We start from the raw sequence: 17,817 nt of genomic DNA on the forward strand, positions 1-17,817 counted from the left end.
CAACTTGATACGAGTAAAATATGTTCAATAATATTATCATCAGTATTTTTAAAACCTTCCGGCTACACTATTGGCTATCCTGATCTGATCAATTCACCATTTATACCTCTATGGCTCCACGCACTGCCATCGTGATCTAATACAGGCTGTAAGGCAGACCACGTGACTCGCTTAACAGCTGATCGCGAAAGGCGGTCTTTCAACCATATGAATTAGTTGCAGTGCATGAAGAATAACATATATTTCTCTGAAATGCAGTGTAATTGCGTCAGTAAAATTTTAAACAGTGATTGTGAGACACTTGAGACACAATTTACTTGCAATTTAAGGTATAATATTATTTTTGGTGTGAAAATTACGTTGCAGGCAAAGTTCGTATGTGTAATACCTGCCTTTATTTCGATTAAATATTGCGCCCTTATGTGGTTAAGTGAAATTTTGGTCTTATAAACAGTAGGCTAAATATGTGTAATAATATATACGTGAAAGTGAAACACTGACTGGCATGTAAAGTAAGTTGTGATTAGGCCGAAGTGCAGCGTTACCGATGTTACTCTTGTCTAATCCATTATTGTTAGTTTAACGTATTTGTCTTATTAAATTTAAATTATTGCGCCCTTTTTATTTGTGAATAACCTACATTATACGAGTAAATAATACGACGTTTGATAATATACACAATTTGAACTAAAAACGAGATACATATAGTATATTACGAAAAATTATACCCTATAGTTTTCATTACTGTTACAGTATCTAGAATTGTAATTAGTTGAAATAAAGCACTCATGCTTCATTACGAAATTCTTGCACATTCATTTATGCACGTTTCAACAATTTTCAGTTGCATCGCACGCATATTTTAATGTGTTGAAGTTATAGGTTATGTTTATTCTATCAGTACTTGCCTTATTTCCATATTCGCAATTATTCATTATAATTAAGCATAACGCTACGTATAACTTATAAATGCAATTTGTCTACACTTCAATTGTATTTATTCGTTTCAGACGGTACTCCAGTCTGAAGTCTGATTAGTTTAATATGTTACTAGGGCTAAACTAGCGCTGAGGTAGTTCCCTTCGTATTCATACATCTTGCATACACAAATTAGTTCGGTTCGTTCAGGATTTTAATATGCCTTGTTTATAGGATCAAATGCATCTCCACAAAAAATAAATTCAACTGTTTTCAGTTCAGAAATTACCGGAACTATACCTCAGCGCTACTAAGTAATATAACGTATGTACATTTCATATGAGGGACTGTGGTGAATTTTCTACCTATAAGTAAGGACGGTAACCGTGTTCTGAAGTTTATCCTAAAAATATATTCTTCTTTATTAAATCTCAAAACCGTTTTCGTTCTCAACTTAAGCCTAAAATGTTGACGCAGATAGGTTATGTTAACATGGTAAATTCTCTTCACATAAAAATAACACAGTTTTATTTATTATTCCTGCCACATTATGCAACACATAAATGGAACTTATGCACATATTACATTGAATAAAAATTTAATTGTATTATTTATTTGTTCCCTACTTTACTGGGTTGTAATGAATTGTATTTATCTAACCTACCAGATTAACACACAACTGTACATACACTAATTTCATAGGAGGGACTGTGGTAAATTTTGTACCTACAAGTAAGGAAGGTACACGTGCTAAATTAAAATCACAATATAAATAATTCTTCTTTATTAAATCTCAAAATAGCTTCCATTCCAAACTTAAAATGTTGATGCAACCAGGTTATGTTACCATGTAAAACTCCGTTCACATTAAAATAACACAGTTTTGTAATTATTTCTGCAACATATTATGCAATAAGAAGTGTGAAGGGGTCTTATACACACATTACACTAAATAAAATTGAGCGCCGACACGCTATAAAGTAATATCTTTCTCTCAGCTCCGTATACTCAAATAGAAAAGCCCGACTCATCGAATGACGTCACACAACCTGCATTATGGCCTGGTCTAGATCACGATGGCAGTGCTCCACGCCAACAAGCTAGAGAAACTCTAGCTCGTTGCTCCACGCGCTAAGAACAGTGAGCTCTCACTGGCTAAGAATTCTGACGTCACCTAACGCCAGCTTGCAGGATTTCTTACATTATACACGACTAACCCCCTCTCACTCTCTTCCCCGCAAAGCACACCCGAAATATAGAGAGCGCATGCGCTAACTCAGCAAATTCAGTATTGCTGGGTCTGGCGAGCTCTCATCTGACAGCACATCATAGTGGATTCGCGCGTGGGAAATTCAAACTAGATTTATGCAACAATGAATATAGTATAGTAAAACAACGGTGTATAGAGGTTGATGGGGTTGACTGCACGCCACTGGTTTTTCAATCATTTTTGTTTAATAATATCTGAACTAAACTAAGATAAACATAAATCAGCGTCTAAAATGCCTCAAGGGGTTTGTTTATTTCTTGTAAAAATGTATTTTGTTTATGAAAATTAAAAGTTTGTTCAGCATACTATACTTAAAAAAACTGCTGTGTCTTATTTTTGCACTCCCATTCCTGTAGCTCTCTTAGGTATGGAGATTATTAACTGAAAACTGTGTGTCATGGGTGGGTGACCAAATTCGGACATTACACGCGAACTGACATCTTTCGAGAAAAAAATCTGTGAATCAACTGAAGGTATGTGAACAATTTTTTTAATACAGCATGTTGAATGTTTAATGCATTATAGCTTACTTGAAAAATATTAGAGTACCCAGTTTAACTGAGGAGATAACAAGATACCAACAAGAATGGAAACAGCATCTGCGGAGAATAGAAAGAACTAGACTCCAAAAATTAGCATTCCAGTATGCTCCAACAGGACATTGCGATCAAGGACGACCAAAACATCGATGGAAAGTCCAAGAACATCTTCACTAGGTTCACCGTCACAGGCCATTTTGACTAAAACGAACCTGTTCATGATGATGAAAATATTAGACAAAAGGGTTCCATGTTTTCAAAATTATAATATAATTTCTGCTGTCACGGGTGTGATAGTACATACCTATTGAAATAGTTAATGGAAAAATGGTTGCAAAAGCAATTAAAATAAATGTTAGCATTAAAAAAAGTAAGTCTGATGCAGTTTCTGTTCTATTATTGAAAGAACACAGTTTACTGACACAAGAAAGGTAAATAATATTAATAGATATAATTACAGATAAATTGAAATTTCTGTTATAAAAGAAAATGCTAGTAATAAAAAACACTAATGCCAGAACAAAAGTAAAAGAAAAATATTCGAAATATAATTAATCTCACTATATCAAGTCAAATGAAAAGAAAATCTCCTTCATATTTCATATTGTATGCATGGTACATAAATTCTCTCTAAATGACTCCAACCATTCTGAATAAACAGTGCATAATTATTATATTCCAGATGGCCCACCAGTGATTTAAGTATTTTCAGAAATATCTTGTTTATACTGATTGAATTATCTTGTCATACATTCTACACAATAATTGCCATGTCCTAACATAAATCATAAGAATCCAAACAAAGACAATTTTACCTGATCTGAACATTTATGATTCTCTCACAAAATTGGTCAGAAGTACGATTTCCTTTCGAAATTAAGGAGGATTAAAGCTTTAATAACATCCTTTGTATACTAACAAACAAAGTGTCATCTTTCATGGCTCAATAAAGTTTATTGTCCTTGCATAAGATGATACTTTTTGATCATACCACACACAACATGTGAATAATATTACCTGTTATAGCTCACGCAAGGAACGATTACTGAAAAGCAGTGGTGGCGTTACTGTCTGTTTTGACGTGTGTATGTAGGTACGTCAAAGGGGCGAGAGGTGCAGGCCGATGGAAGTACTGTCTCTTCAAAGAAGATGAACAAATGAGGACATCGCTATGGAAATAAAGAATGTAGGAAGAGAAAAATTCGAAGCTAATTAAACGCACAACATATATTTACTAATGAAATAATGATACTGTGCGATACAAGACACGTATTCATATGCAATATAACAAACTAAAGTCGTAATGTAACTATCACAACGCAAGACTGATTCTTTCGATGTCATTTCTCTTCCTACTGTACTCTTGATTATCGTTCAAGCTATCTCGTGACCTTTCCTGTCGCCCTCCCTTCCTTATCGCATTGTTTCATTCGCATTCCTACCATCGGTATTCCCTGCTTGCGAGACCTATAATGCTCCAGTGAGCTGCCTGAATTTCAACTGTGTTATTAGGGCAAAATTCTCTGTAATATCGACTTGCACGACAACTTCATTTTCATTATCAGTAAGTTAAGCTTCTTTTCACAGGAGTCAAAACTTAAACTTTTGGGTAATTTGCTAGGAGACGTCGTTGCATATACACTAAACCCAAAATTTGTTTTTGCAAGATATACTAAAACCCTAAACTGACCTAACATAACCTTTTCCTTATTCTGTTACAGGTTACATTAGGTTAGGTTAATGTTTTAAGGCATTTAATATATGTTGTATACACTAAGGTTAGGTTTAGTGTAAAAGTGGTCTATATGCAACGACGTCTCCTACCAACTTTTGTCTTCAGATGAATTTTCACATCTCGTTGTTTAAGGCAATTGAAAATAAATTCTCTAACACATTTCATCTTGTAGATATTCTTCCTACATGGCAACAATCAAAAGTTCATAATATCCTTGATAACTTCTGCCAATATATTGTTGTCACATCCGTGACAAAAATTACTGTCACACCCGTGACGAATTTCTAAATAAAATAGAGTTCTTTCAAAATATTAATGCAAGCACATGTTTATGCACATATAGCTTAATTAACCTTACTTTCCTTAAATATTATTCATTTTAAACAACTTTTTTTAACAAGAAGAAAACTTATTCATGTTATCTGTCACGGGTGTGACCATGGCGGAAACATAGTAAAGGTGTGGGACTGCGCATGCTGTTGCGATAGCGGCCGAGGCGTGTGACGTCATCTTTACTGCAGACAGCGATCGCAGCTCATTGCGTTGAGTACAGTTTCTTTAATAAACCTAACTAGACATTAATTACAATACATAATTTGAACTGATTGTTGCCATTGTTATTCATATCCTTTTCATTGTGCGTTTAAGTTCATGTACTCTTTAAAAGAGTTACGAATAAAATTTAAAAAAAACATGTAAAAAATTAACAGTAATAGCTTAAAAGTCGCTCCCTCAAATCTGCCGTCCTAGGCAGCTGCTTAGTCTGCCGAGGCCTAAATACGCCCCTGTAGGCTACTGTACCTATTAACTTTCTTTCACTTCAGCGCAACAGGAGCATCCAGCACTAATGTAACAATGGAAAATCGCGGAGCCACTGAGTCTACTGTCACAGAGGAATGCCAAATACTAATACAAAGAATTCAGGAATTAGAAGAGAAGAATTACTCTCTAGAAACGAGGATTAGGGAATTGACAGCTGCCAACAGGAAACATGAAGAAGACAAAAGAAAATTACATGAGGATTTAATTTCATTGAAAAACATTAGACAAACAGAAGTTAAATATAAAGTGGCTGAAATTTTGAAACCATTTTTCACTATTGGGAAAATTGATGCTCTTTTGAATTAAAAGCGTAGGGTGAAATGGTCTGTAGAAGATTACGATACTGCAATAACACTTCGAAACCTAAGTCCAAAAACATACCGATACTTAAGAAGAAAATTAAATTACCCGTTACCTGATTTGTCAACTCTGAGAAAATGGGCAGTAAAACAATTATCGCTTGAGGAAGGGGTACTTTATAATGTCTTAAAATTAATGAAGGCGAGAGCTACAAATATGTCGGAGGTAGAGCGTGTAACAGTATTAGCATTTGATGAAATGTATTTAAATGAGGAGGTTTCTTTTGACAGTAGGGAAGAACAAATAATTGGACCTCATAGGGCAGTGCAGGTTGTTTTTGCACGTGGTTTGTTTGCAAGGTGGAAGCAGCCCGTATACTATAAATATGATCAGACAATGACAAAAGAAATCCTAACAGACATAATTTGCCAGTTAGAAGGCAGTGGTTTTCAAGTTGTGGCCACAGTTAGCGATTTAGGTGGAAGTAACAGAAAATTGTGGCGTGATTTGAAAATTTATACCAAACTAAATTGCAGTTTTTCTAATCCAAATTATTCAACTCGAGAAACATTTGTTTTTTCAGACGCTCCACATTTATTGAAATTACACAGGAATCACTTTCTAGATCATGGTTTCAACTTGAACGGCTTGGACATTTCATCAGAACCAATTCATGAACTTTTACGTGCATCCTCGTCCTCTGATACAAAATTAGCTTACAAGTTAACTCCGTTACACTTAAGTGTCCGTGGTACCCAAAGACAAAAAGTTAGTTTGGCAGCACAATTATTTTCCAACAGAGTTGCAAAGGCTTTGAAATGGTGTGGTGAAAACGAGCTGTTGAGATCAAATGAATGGAAAGAAACTTCAAAGGCAATAAAATTAACTAATGATTGGTTTGATTTATTTAATACCGTTTCTAAATTCGGTACCCACAGTGGGCTGCATAGTTACGGAATAAACCTTCAAGATTAGAATATTATACTCTCAGAAATGAATGACTTCATGACCACAGTTAAAGTAGGAGAAGCAAACAGGAAATTACCTTATCAGGAGGGGATTCTAATAAATAATAAATCATTAACATTGTTGTATGAGGCAATGAGGTACAAGTACAAAATTGAATACATCATCACAAGAAAACTTAACCAAGATCTGGTAGAAAACTTTTTTTCGGAAATTAGAAGCATGGGTAGAACAAACGATCATCCCTCTGCTTTAGATTTTAAACATAGACTGAAGTGGTACGTACTAGGTCGAAATCCATTATCTTAGTTTTGTGAGAACAAAAACACCTCCGATTTGCTTTCGGAAGAAGAGGCATTAATAGTGGGTCCTAGTACAAGCCAATCAGAAGTCAATGATAATCTGCAGAAAGAACTATGTGCAACGGCAGAATTTCTTAAAGGCATTCTGAAACCGGTTAAATTTACCAACGATCGAGATCCTGAAGAAAATATAGGCCTCCCAGAAAAAATATATGAAATCTCTGCAAGATAGCGGATATCCCAGGAAGGATTAAAATATATTGCAGGATATGCTGCATCAAAACATATGGAGCAATACCCGAATCTTGGAATTCCCACAAAATTGTCAACTTCTGCTAATCAAAAAGACTGGATTACTACAGTGTCCCGTGGAAACTTAATTCTCCCTTCTAAGGATCTGCAATTGGTTGCCATGCTTGTTGACAGTATATTCTCAGATGTGCACGGAGATTCTGTTTCTCATGAGAAATTTATAATAAAAAAGACTGTAAATTTGGTTAATTCTGCCATGAAAAACGAAGCAGAAATCAGTTCTCCTCTTCCGCCAGAAGTAATTACAGCATTGGTTAGAACAAGAACATTTATTAGAATTAAAGAAATTAATAAAATAATAAAAATGTCTGGAATTTCAAAGAGAAATATTATAAAGAAAATGAAAAAGATTGCATAAGAATAAGTATTTACTTTACAGAGTGGGATTTATAATGGTGAAATTATATTATGTCGTGTGTGGAATAATAAGGTAAATAATGTAGTAGACTATATTATGTCTCCAATAGCCTGAATATATAAAAATATTTGTTTACTATAATGACAAATTATTCCAAGAAATTCATATACATATGTTAGTGAAGGTTCAAAAGTATTTGAATTCATGTACAAAATAATGTATGTTATAAATAACTGTATAGATCTAAGTATGTATATATTTATTACACATTGTCTTGTAATTATTATAAAACCACGTGTATATTACAGAAGGCAATATTATTAATGACACACTGCCATATCACATTGTTTCTTGAAACTTGAGTTTAATATGTAATAGATCATAATTTTATTACGTTATCATTTCAAGGTAGTTCCTATTGTACTTGAATTCATGTGTAATATAATTTGTGTGATATATGGGCCTAATTTTGTGCATATTTGTAGCATAACGTATTATAATTATTATAAAAGTACGTGTATATTACAGAAGGCAATTATTAACGTTGCACTACCATATTACATTATTTCTTGACTCTTGAATTTAATTTATTGTTCACTATTTTATAATGTTATCACTTCAAGATAGACCCTATTATAGCCTATACTGTCAATATTTACTGAATACACAAACCATGAGTTTTATTTATTCATTTAAATCTATGGACGCAGATCTAACCATCAACAATCTGTTATGTTGACTGTGTCATTCGAGTGCGGCCTGCAGTAAAGGTGACGTCATGCGCAGACTGAACGAAAACACGAACAGCTTGTCCCACACCTCTACTATGTTTCCACCATGGGTGTGACAGTGCACACTGCTTATTTTAAGATAAGAAAAATGGCCAAAGAAAACTTACCAGAAATGAATAATCAGAGTGGGATACAGAACAAAGCCTCAGTTTCACCACAGTCTAGTATAGACAGTCACGAAGCTTGAGTTGTGAGGGTGCTAGGAACAATAGACTGTGCCAGTACTATTTCGCATTGCCTGTAATGAGGTGATATTAGCGATCCTAGTGGTTAGCAACTATCTGTGGATGCATATTTACTACGTATTGAGCTTCGTGACTCTATATAGGCCTACTACTAGACTGTCATGTTGTTCCAATGTCTATCAGCTGATTCAAAGTTCTTAGGCCTATTTCAATTTAGCGAACATACTCTCGGCTCCACAAGTAAAGAACCCTGGCCTCACACCACTTCTGAACAGATGACAGTGATTGACAGGCCAGTTAGGGGAAGCTGTTGCCACGTTTGCTCTTGGCTGGACTCTTTAAATGTATTTTCTTTTGCAACTGGTTGGATTCTTTCAAAAATGGAAAATTCACAACACAGCATTCTCGGCGGTCTCCTGGCGGTATCTTTGTCCATAGTTTCACTAATTGGGGGAGCGTGTCAGTCAGATTTATGGCTTCCTGAACCCAACCCTGCAACGAAGGTTCTTTACTTGTGAAACCAAGAGTAACAAAGTTTCATAGTGTTTCTGCATTTCATTCAAATGCAATCTCTATGATGAAAAACCATATAAAATATCTTTAATACAATAATAGAAATACGTTTAGAATAATAAAATTACATATTTTGGTGATGCATATATGTGCCTCAATTAGTTCCTTCTTAATTTTAATGAAATGACCATTATGTTCATTTGATGTGGATGGGTGAAATATAACTGCAATAATTTGTATTCATATTTGCTTGCAAAACCCAGTGGTGTATACTGGTTAAAGGGTTTGGGCTACCGCTGACCCTATTATTATACAAAATATATCTAACAATTACTTTAATTTTAATTACTATGGTAAAACTAATAATACAAAATTATTACATTATGTTATATTATAAACTTTTTCTTTTGTAATTTCCTTGGGCTACCGCCGGTAGCCCGCAAAATACGCCCCTGGCAAAACCTGAGTTCCTGAATGCAATAGCAGCTTCTGCTAAGTATGACGACCGGTATTTGTTCCTTCTTTGAGTGTTATTTACATGCAATTTAATTTCTTCTTATTGCTATACTATTTTATCAAGTATAATTTGAAATTATTAACATTTGTTCCTGCTTTTAGTGTTATTTACGTGCAATTTAATTTATTCTTATTGCCATAATACTATTTTATCAAGTAGGCCTATTATTTGAAATTATTAACATTAAATTTGTTTCTTCTTTTAGTGTTTTTTACATGCAATTTAATTTCTTCTTATTGCTATAATTAATACTATTTCATGAAGTGGGCCTATAATTTGAATTTACTAACATTTGTTTTCCTTCTTTTAGTGTTATTTGCGTTTCATTTTGGTACAGTATGTATATCTATCTTATGATTAAGTTTAAATCAAGTACATGCCGAATTTTAGATAAAAAAAAAAAAAACATGGTGTCCTACTTTTTCCCTAAAGAAAGTGATTAAAGTCCCACTTTCACTCAAAGGAATTATGGCCACCCTAGCTAAAACATATGCTCTGTAATCCGTAATTCTCGCTGAAAATAACTTCTGTCCGTATGCAAATATGCAAAATTATATTGTAAGACTACTTCATTCGTATAATGTTATACAAACTTCACAGTGTATCTCATTGTAATAGGTACTGACGACATTATTGCGGAACATTATATCTAATCTAAATGTGACAACTCACTGCTGTATAAAGAGATACCGGTAAACAACCTTGGACGTGGAGTTTGAACTTTTAGGCCAACTGTCTGTGTTAATAAACTTGTTATTATATTAGCGGATACAAATAGTAAGCATTATACTTTCTTTTTTTGTACTAACTGCCAGTTGTGTGGAATTAAGAAAAAGAAGAAAGGTCTGTACTGATAATAGTAAATATTTTATTAATAAATATTGAATTTTTTCCCGCTTATTAGTTAAAATTAATGTTATCTTTTTAATATTAGAGTAAACAAGTGACTTGATGTTTTAATCTAACCATACCTATCTAACCATCAGTGTAGCTCGGATTTGTTCAATTTTCGGTCAATAGTCTAAACTACAAAACACTGAATTATTTAATTTACAATAATTTTCTACATATTTTGTAATGATGATAGCAAAATAACAGGTTAAATTTTCTGTCTCCAGTTTCATTGCAGCTTAGTAGGCTATACACAACATAATGATATTATGGAATGAAGCTAATCTGACTTTTAATTCTACTGTACCTAGCCATATGTAAGTAAGGTACTATAAACCCAAGTACCTACCTGTATGCTCTTTTTTCTACAAGAGTTTGCATTTGAACAACACTGCATAAAATAAATGTATATATTTTCCAGTTATTTCTTGTAAGAAAGTACTAGCTAAAAATGGAATACAAATTTGTGTTGACTGGACCAAAGCTGACACATTCAGTACCAAATATTTCTCTTGGCCAACATCTGTACCAATGTTTGTCTAGCCACGGAGAGAAAGTAGCTCAGGTAAGTAACTCAAGTATACTCAGTAAAAGTTCTTACATAATATACGTATAAAGTCGGCAGTAATTAAACCGGGCCTAATGAAAAATAATAATTACTTATATATACAAGGTATAATGGTATAGATAGACTACCGACATTTTGATAGATGGTAGATATCGTAATTCTGAACAAAAAGTCTGAATAAAGTTTGTTCCAGTCTCAGTAGTTTCCTCGCAGTTGACGATGATTTCTGAGTCTAATAGTTTCAGAAAAGATAGAATCTAGTTCAAATTAGAATATGACAAAAGGCAATTGAATTCATGTTTAGAAAAATAAATGAACAATCTGATATTAAGTTATTGTTGACTGGTAGCGTCATAAATTAATTAGTAGTCTGTTAATTATTAAATATTGTCGGCTATTTATGATTTAATGATTTATTTATTTATGAAGCCCACATCTGTGGAGTAACGGCTAGCGTGTCTGGCCATGAAACCAGGTGGCCCAGGTTCGATTCCCGGTCGGGGCAAGTTACCTGGTTGAGGTTTTTTCCGGGGTTTTCCCTCAACCCAATATGAGGAAATGCTGGGTAACTTTAGGTGCTGGACCCCGGACTCATTTCACTGGCATTATCACCTTCATCTCATTCAGACGCTAAATAACCTAAGATGTTAATAAAGCGTCGTAAAATAACCTACTAAAAAAATTTATTTATGAATTAAAATATAATTTGATTATTATTATTTAGTTATTTGATTTCAATTTTTGCGCTACTGATACCAATAAAATAGTACTAAATTCTCTTTTAAAATAATTGGACTGTTGTAAATCTGCTTTAGTGTGTGATTAAAAAAAAATTGGTAATAAGCAACAAAAACCGAGCGAGTTGGCTCAGACAGTAGCGTTTGATATCTGCGTTTGGTCCCACTTTCAAACCTAACTTAAAAAAAAAATAAATAAAATAAACAACAATGTATTTTCAGACTTCCACATTTTATTATCTATTCTGAAAATATGTAATAACGTTTTTTAAAGTTTAAACTTGAGAATTTCGAAAATTAAAAATGTACCAGTAATTAACCCTAATTTATTTTCACTTCTAACCTTTCAGAAGAAATACAAATTAAATCCATGTTAGTATAAACTGACTCAATTTGGGATAACAAAATAATAAAATTGGTCTGAAACAAACTACATACCAGTACCGGTATCCAAAGTATTATAACATTTTCCACAGCACATCCAGTGCCAAGCAAAATTTGTCTAAATAATAAACTCCTAGAACAGCTCAATGTGATTACTAAGGTTTGGATAAAGTAACTTTATCAGAATAGGCTGTATAGCTGTAGCCTATAGGATAGGGCCTTGATTTGCTTCAGACTAAGTAAAACTATCCCTTTCCATTAGCTGAAACTCTACCTTCTGGGAAGAGCTAAAACATCAGTGAATGGACAGTACAGCCAATAGGAACTGAACATATGTTGTCACTACTGTCAGCTGGGAGACAGCAACGACTAGTTAATGTTTGTAAACAAACTGCACAGACCAAGGATGCCTGTCTTGATACAGCTACTTTATCTGAACCTTAGTGATTATTTATTTAGGTTATAAACTATCTTTTATTTAAAATGTAGATATGCAACATGGGCGTCATTAATTGAGTTATGAAACCATCATTAGTTAAAAAATCTACCAGTATTCGTCTGCATAAAATAATGGCTAGACCAGTCCTCTGTTATGGAAGCAAAGCATGGACTCTCAGAAAAAGGGACGAAAATAGACTAACAGCATGTAAGATGAGATTCATGTGTTGAACAGCTGGCTACACCTAATGGGACCAGAAGAAAAATGATGACCTTTTGCAACCAAGATTTAACATACCAGTACTTGTCACTTGTCAGGCTTGAAGTTGACGAAAGGAAGCCCAACAATTTTAATAAGAAGCAGGTTTCTCATGGTGTTAACTAGCAGGAATGATCTTAGTGGAGAGACAATGCAATTGAGTTGGGAGAAGTCCCACAATAAACTAATGGCACAAAATGCGAACATTTCTGTGGCTAAAGGGCAAGATGTGATATGTAATTTCTTGCAGTTTCTCAGGAGCGAAAATTTAAAGTTTGAACAACTGTATATCTAAGGCATCATATTTCATAACAACAGGTTAGAGAGAAAAATAGTAGGGATATACATGTCATCTTTTGCCACAATAGAGATATAAAGGATGTACAACATATCGCAAAATTGACATATCACCTTTTGCCTTGGAACCACAGATTTCTCGGTTCTATGATGACAAATACTGTATAACAAAAGGTGCTGGAACAGCGTTCTGTGAGAAAAAAAGCACTGTTTACAAGAAATACCAACCTTTAATGTTATCACATTTAATTCATTTAATAAATAATTATTCAGTTGTTCTAGGCACTGCCAATTTTGCAAGGTGTTGTCCACACTTCATTTGTCTGCCTCAAAATCACTAATAATATTTAATTTAATCTTTAAAAAAAGTAATACTTTTATATTTCTTTGTTGTTTACACACCCATTCTACTTCTTATGAAGTAATTTTATACAATCATTCTTGATTAGCCCTACACACTTTTAATACTTCAATATCACTAATGATACAGTGGAGCCTCGATTCTGCGTTTTTCAGAGACTGAGTAAATTATACCCAGAATCGAGAAAAACTCAAAATAGGAGTTTCACCAAAATTGAAAAAGAAACGCATAAACATATTCAAAAACTAATTTTTATGGTCTAATCTCAAATAAAAGAACAAAAATACTTTAAAGAGCTTCACAACATTAAGTTCACTCGTTGGTTGCATCAAGTTTATCTGCCACTTCTTGAAGAAATCAAAAATGGATGTCTGCTTCGCTGGACATCTTTGACAGAGAAAGAGTAACTCCCTTTCCACCTGATTTAGGAGGAGCAAACTGTATTCATAAACATTGAAGCTACACATGTATCTTCATACAGCTTCCAGTCCTACTGCCTCACCAAATGTAGGTGTTGACACTTCACCGTTGTCTTTTTCCTCCTCATCAGCAGTGGCAGCATCACAAAGGTTCTCAATAGACACTGCTGATGAAGTGCAGAGAGAAGAATCACATTCTAGAAAATCCTTGAATATTATGTGTGGTTCTTTGACAATTTTCCTCCACTCTTCTTCATCGATGCAGACTTCTTCATCTTCCATGATGTCACCACTGGCAGCCTTCATAAAACCTGCTTTTCTGAAGCAGTTAATGATGGTGGCTGCTGGCACTTTCTCCCATGCACAGCAGACCATATGAATGGCAGTGAAGATGGATATTTTGAAAACAGAATCTCCAGTTTGTCTCTCCATGGCAGCAATCTGTTTCTGCATCAATGAACGTCTATACTTCCCCTTGAGGGCATGAATTACACACAAGTCCAGTGGTTGGAGACAGCTAGTGCAGTTAGATGGACAGAAAACAATCTTCACATTCTTCAGGAATGACGTATCAGGGCGGCGTGCCAGACACTTATCCACTAAAAGAATTATCTTCCTGTTAGCAGCCCCCATTTTCACGTCCAGCTATCTCAGATAGCTGCTAAATATGTCCATAGTCATCCAGGCAGTTCTATTGATCTTGTAATTGCATGGCAGTGTGCGGACATTTTTAAAACACATTGGTTTTTCATATTTGCCAATTATCAAGGATTTCAACTTCTCAGAATCATCTGCATATGTACAGAAAAAAAACAGTGAGCCTTTCCTTACTTTCCCTTTCCACCATGGCAGATCTCTCGTTTCATGTGGAGGCTCCTATCTGGCATCAGGGAGAAGAAGAGCCCTGTCTCATCGACATTAAAGATATCTTTGGTATCATAGCCTTCAATGAGACATGGAAGCACATCGTCTTTCCAATGATCCAATGACTCATCTGGAACAGTTGTACTTCCATCACACACATTTTTGTATGTAATGTCATGTTGTTGCTTAAAGCGATGAAGCCATCCATTAGAAGCCTTAAAATTGTCCACTTCATTCTTAATGTGATGCTTTGTTGTGAATTGATTCTCATGCGTTGTGGCACATGATTAACATGTGGTTTCTGGCAGCGTGTTTCATTGGGTATCTCACCTGGGTATGCATGGTAGATAAGGAGAGGGACAGGAACTGTTACTGAAACGACCTTGGACAAGGATATAAGCATTTAGGATTGACAAAATACACAATCGAAGCTAGTTTGCTTTTTGGGACAAAACATTTGTTTCTTAAATGTGGGTAAAATACTAAATCGAGAAACATTAAATCAGGGTAAAAATAGCATTGCATATATAGGATTTCTGCCAGGACCGCAAGATAAGAAGCAAAATGCGGATAAATCTTAAATCTAGAAACCCAAAATCGAGGTTCCACTGTATATTGTTAAACTTGATACATTAACAAACCTATATAACTTCACTGTGTTAAATAAACTGTTATAGTACTCTACCTAGTAACTAGCTTCAGGATAAACTTTAAGTCATTATCAAACTTCCTGACAGGTCTTGGCTCCCTTCTTCTTTCTTGGTGTCTTGGTGAGAGAGTGTGTAGATAGTGTGATGGGGATGTGTTTGTGATTGGTAGTGTTGTGTTGAAAACAGTGTGCATTTTGAAATTCAGTTGCGTATTGGAGATGTGTTGTGTACGTGTTTTTATTTGTTTCTATATTTCATATTGTACTAGTATTATGTTTTCTGCATTTCGGTTCAGTGTGTAGAATTTCCACATCTATATTGTTGTTAAGAGTGGTTTGAGTTATTGATGTGTTCTGTGTAGATGGATTTATTGTGTGATTTGATTATGGCTGTGATGTGTTACTTATACAGTATTATCATGACTAATAGAAAGAAATAGTAGTCGCACTCTGTTAATTCAAACGGCCTATACTACATGGCGCTAGTGCAGAGTTCGCTCAGTCTGTTCCGTGTGGAAGTATGTAAATACATTTAACGTACGTTGCACGGTTTACCATTCGCTCCATATACATACGTAACTGACATTGTACTTAAACTATTTGAAAGAAAAACACATTCATATACATCACATTGTAAAACAAATAACATTTTTAATATGTAAAACTTAACTTAGGCCTACTTGCAGGCATGCAGTATGTACTCACCAACAGTTATTTGTCTGACACTTTGGAGAATTTACGAGATGATTTGGCGGCCCTCGGAGCTTGGAGTTCTCGTCGGATTTGTTTTGTCCAGAAGAAGAACCGACATTTCATATAGTAAAAAATTAGTTTCGGTATGATATCCATGGTATGATCCAAACAGCATCCTGTTCCCTGTGGCTGAATTACAATTGAGGTAATACAGTCTATCAGTGGCGGCTTCTCAAGGGGGTTGCAGGTTTGTACACCCCAATAATGTTCCTAATCTGACGCATTTGTTACTATTAAAAATATAATTTTATTTTACAATTAATTCATGACTATCTGCAGCTGGCGTCTTGTTTTGTATGTCTGCAGGAGCCTCCGAGCCTCTTGGTTTGCAGAGACGGTGAAAACCTAGGGAAGGTAGTTTATAGAGATGTTCGGCTAGTGCGGGGACAGGGGGGTTAGAGGCGTGGTCTACTGCTTTCCTTATTGAGAACGGTTTGTCGCACTCCCTGACATGGACATCAACGTCAGTGCAGAAGAAACTAAATTCACTGGGAAAGTCTCTGTTTCAACTAGACATTTGTCCGAAGTAATAAACATGAAAAATGTATTCATTCGGCTTGTGCAACAGACAGTCGCATATTTCGCATATTACTTTCTCAATCTACATGCACACAAACGGCACAATACATAAAGGAGCTTGTATTTTGCTTTAAAGTTCTAAGAGTTGTCGTTCTGACAATAAGTGCTGCTATCTCCCGACAGCCTACGAAAGCTACATTTGAATTTTATGAACGAAAATGTTGCACTTGGTACTTGGTAGTATTCTGATAACGATTCTGTGCTCAGATGTTTTTCATGAGGGTAAATCGCAATATAGAGAGCTCCGCCCACGACCTCTTCCACTTTTGGACTTTCTGTATAAATAGGTATGCTTGTATTTAGTCATTTTCTTTATATGTATACACCCTCAGGTATACACGGTTTTATACTTTAAGGTAAAGTATGTTTAACTCCTCTTCGATATCCATTGTGCACCACCAGCCGCCACTGCAGTCTATGCGCTCGTGAAATATGTCGCCCCACATTCCAGCGTTCAGTTTTTCTTTTATTGTCTGTTCTGTTTGCATAAGCAAATGAAACACGCTCTTCGAAGGATGAGTCAGGAAGGAGATATCACGACCAGATCCGTAATCCTTTATTTCTGTAAGTGCGGGATATGGTGAGTGTCCATGATGATGGAGGAAGCGAGCACATTGGTTACATTGAATAAATTTAGAACTATTTTTCATCACTTACCCAGCCAGGTGATATACCAAGCATTTCTCTGTGAAAGTAGATGACTTTTCTAATTCTGGAATAGCACTTTCCCAATCTTGAAATTCGGAATCATGTTGAAGGACAATTTTTTGTTTAAGATTTTTTTCCGTCTGTATTTTTATTTCTTTATTATGCTGTTCTACATTTCGGACTAGTAAACGCATTTGGTTTAAGAAAGATGTCAAGGGTGCATCCGATTTTGGTTCGCAGTTCTCCCCAGATGACAAGGCCTGTTTTATAGGGACATAAATGCATTGCAACATATGTAATTGGAGGAAATCAATAGTTGAAGGATGGTCGTCGCAGCTCAATGATCGCATGATTCCGAAATGGCGTTCCAGGGGATCTTGATGTAATTTTGCAGTTAACACATATCAGAACCCTTTGCTCCAAAGTGTACTTTGAAGAGAAA

The 17,817-nt window shown here is 35.0% G+C and overlaps 1 protein-coding gene across 7 annotated transcripts in view; it reads left to right on the plus strand.

Moving 5' to 3' along the window:
* The first annotated feature begins 209 nt into the window (after positions 1-209).
* LOC138700160 (luciferin 4-monooxygenase-like) overlaps positions 210-17,817 on the plus strand; it is a 78,765-nt gene continuing 61,157 nt past the window's right edge. For 3 of the 7 annotated variants that reach the window (XM_069826560.1, XM_069826566.1, XM_069826567.1), the window contains exons 1-2: positions 9,755-10,371; positions 10,841-10,984. In XM_069826560.1, the coding sequence (XP_069682661.1) occupies positions 10,871-10,984 (114 nt within the window). In that variant the 5' untranslated portion in view covers positions 9,755-10,371; positions 10,841-10,870. Of the gene's footprint in view, positions 330-9,754; positions 10,372-10,646; positions 10,737-10,840; positions 10,985-17,817 lie in introns of those variants that run through there. The other 4 variants (XM_069826561.1, XM_069826562.1, XM_069826565.1 and 1 more) reach the window with 4 other exon arrangements.

This window comes from Periplaneta americana, chromosome 5 (assembly GCF_040183065.1).
Source record: "Periplaneta americana isolate PAMFEO1 chromosome 5, P.americana_PAMFEO1_priV1, whole genome shotgun sequence".
NCBI classification, from domain to species: Eukaryota; Metazoa; Arthropoda; class Insecta; order Blattodea; family Blattidae; genus Periplaneta; species Periplaneta americana.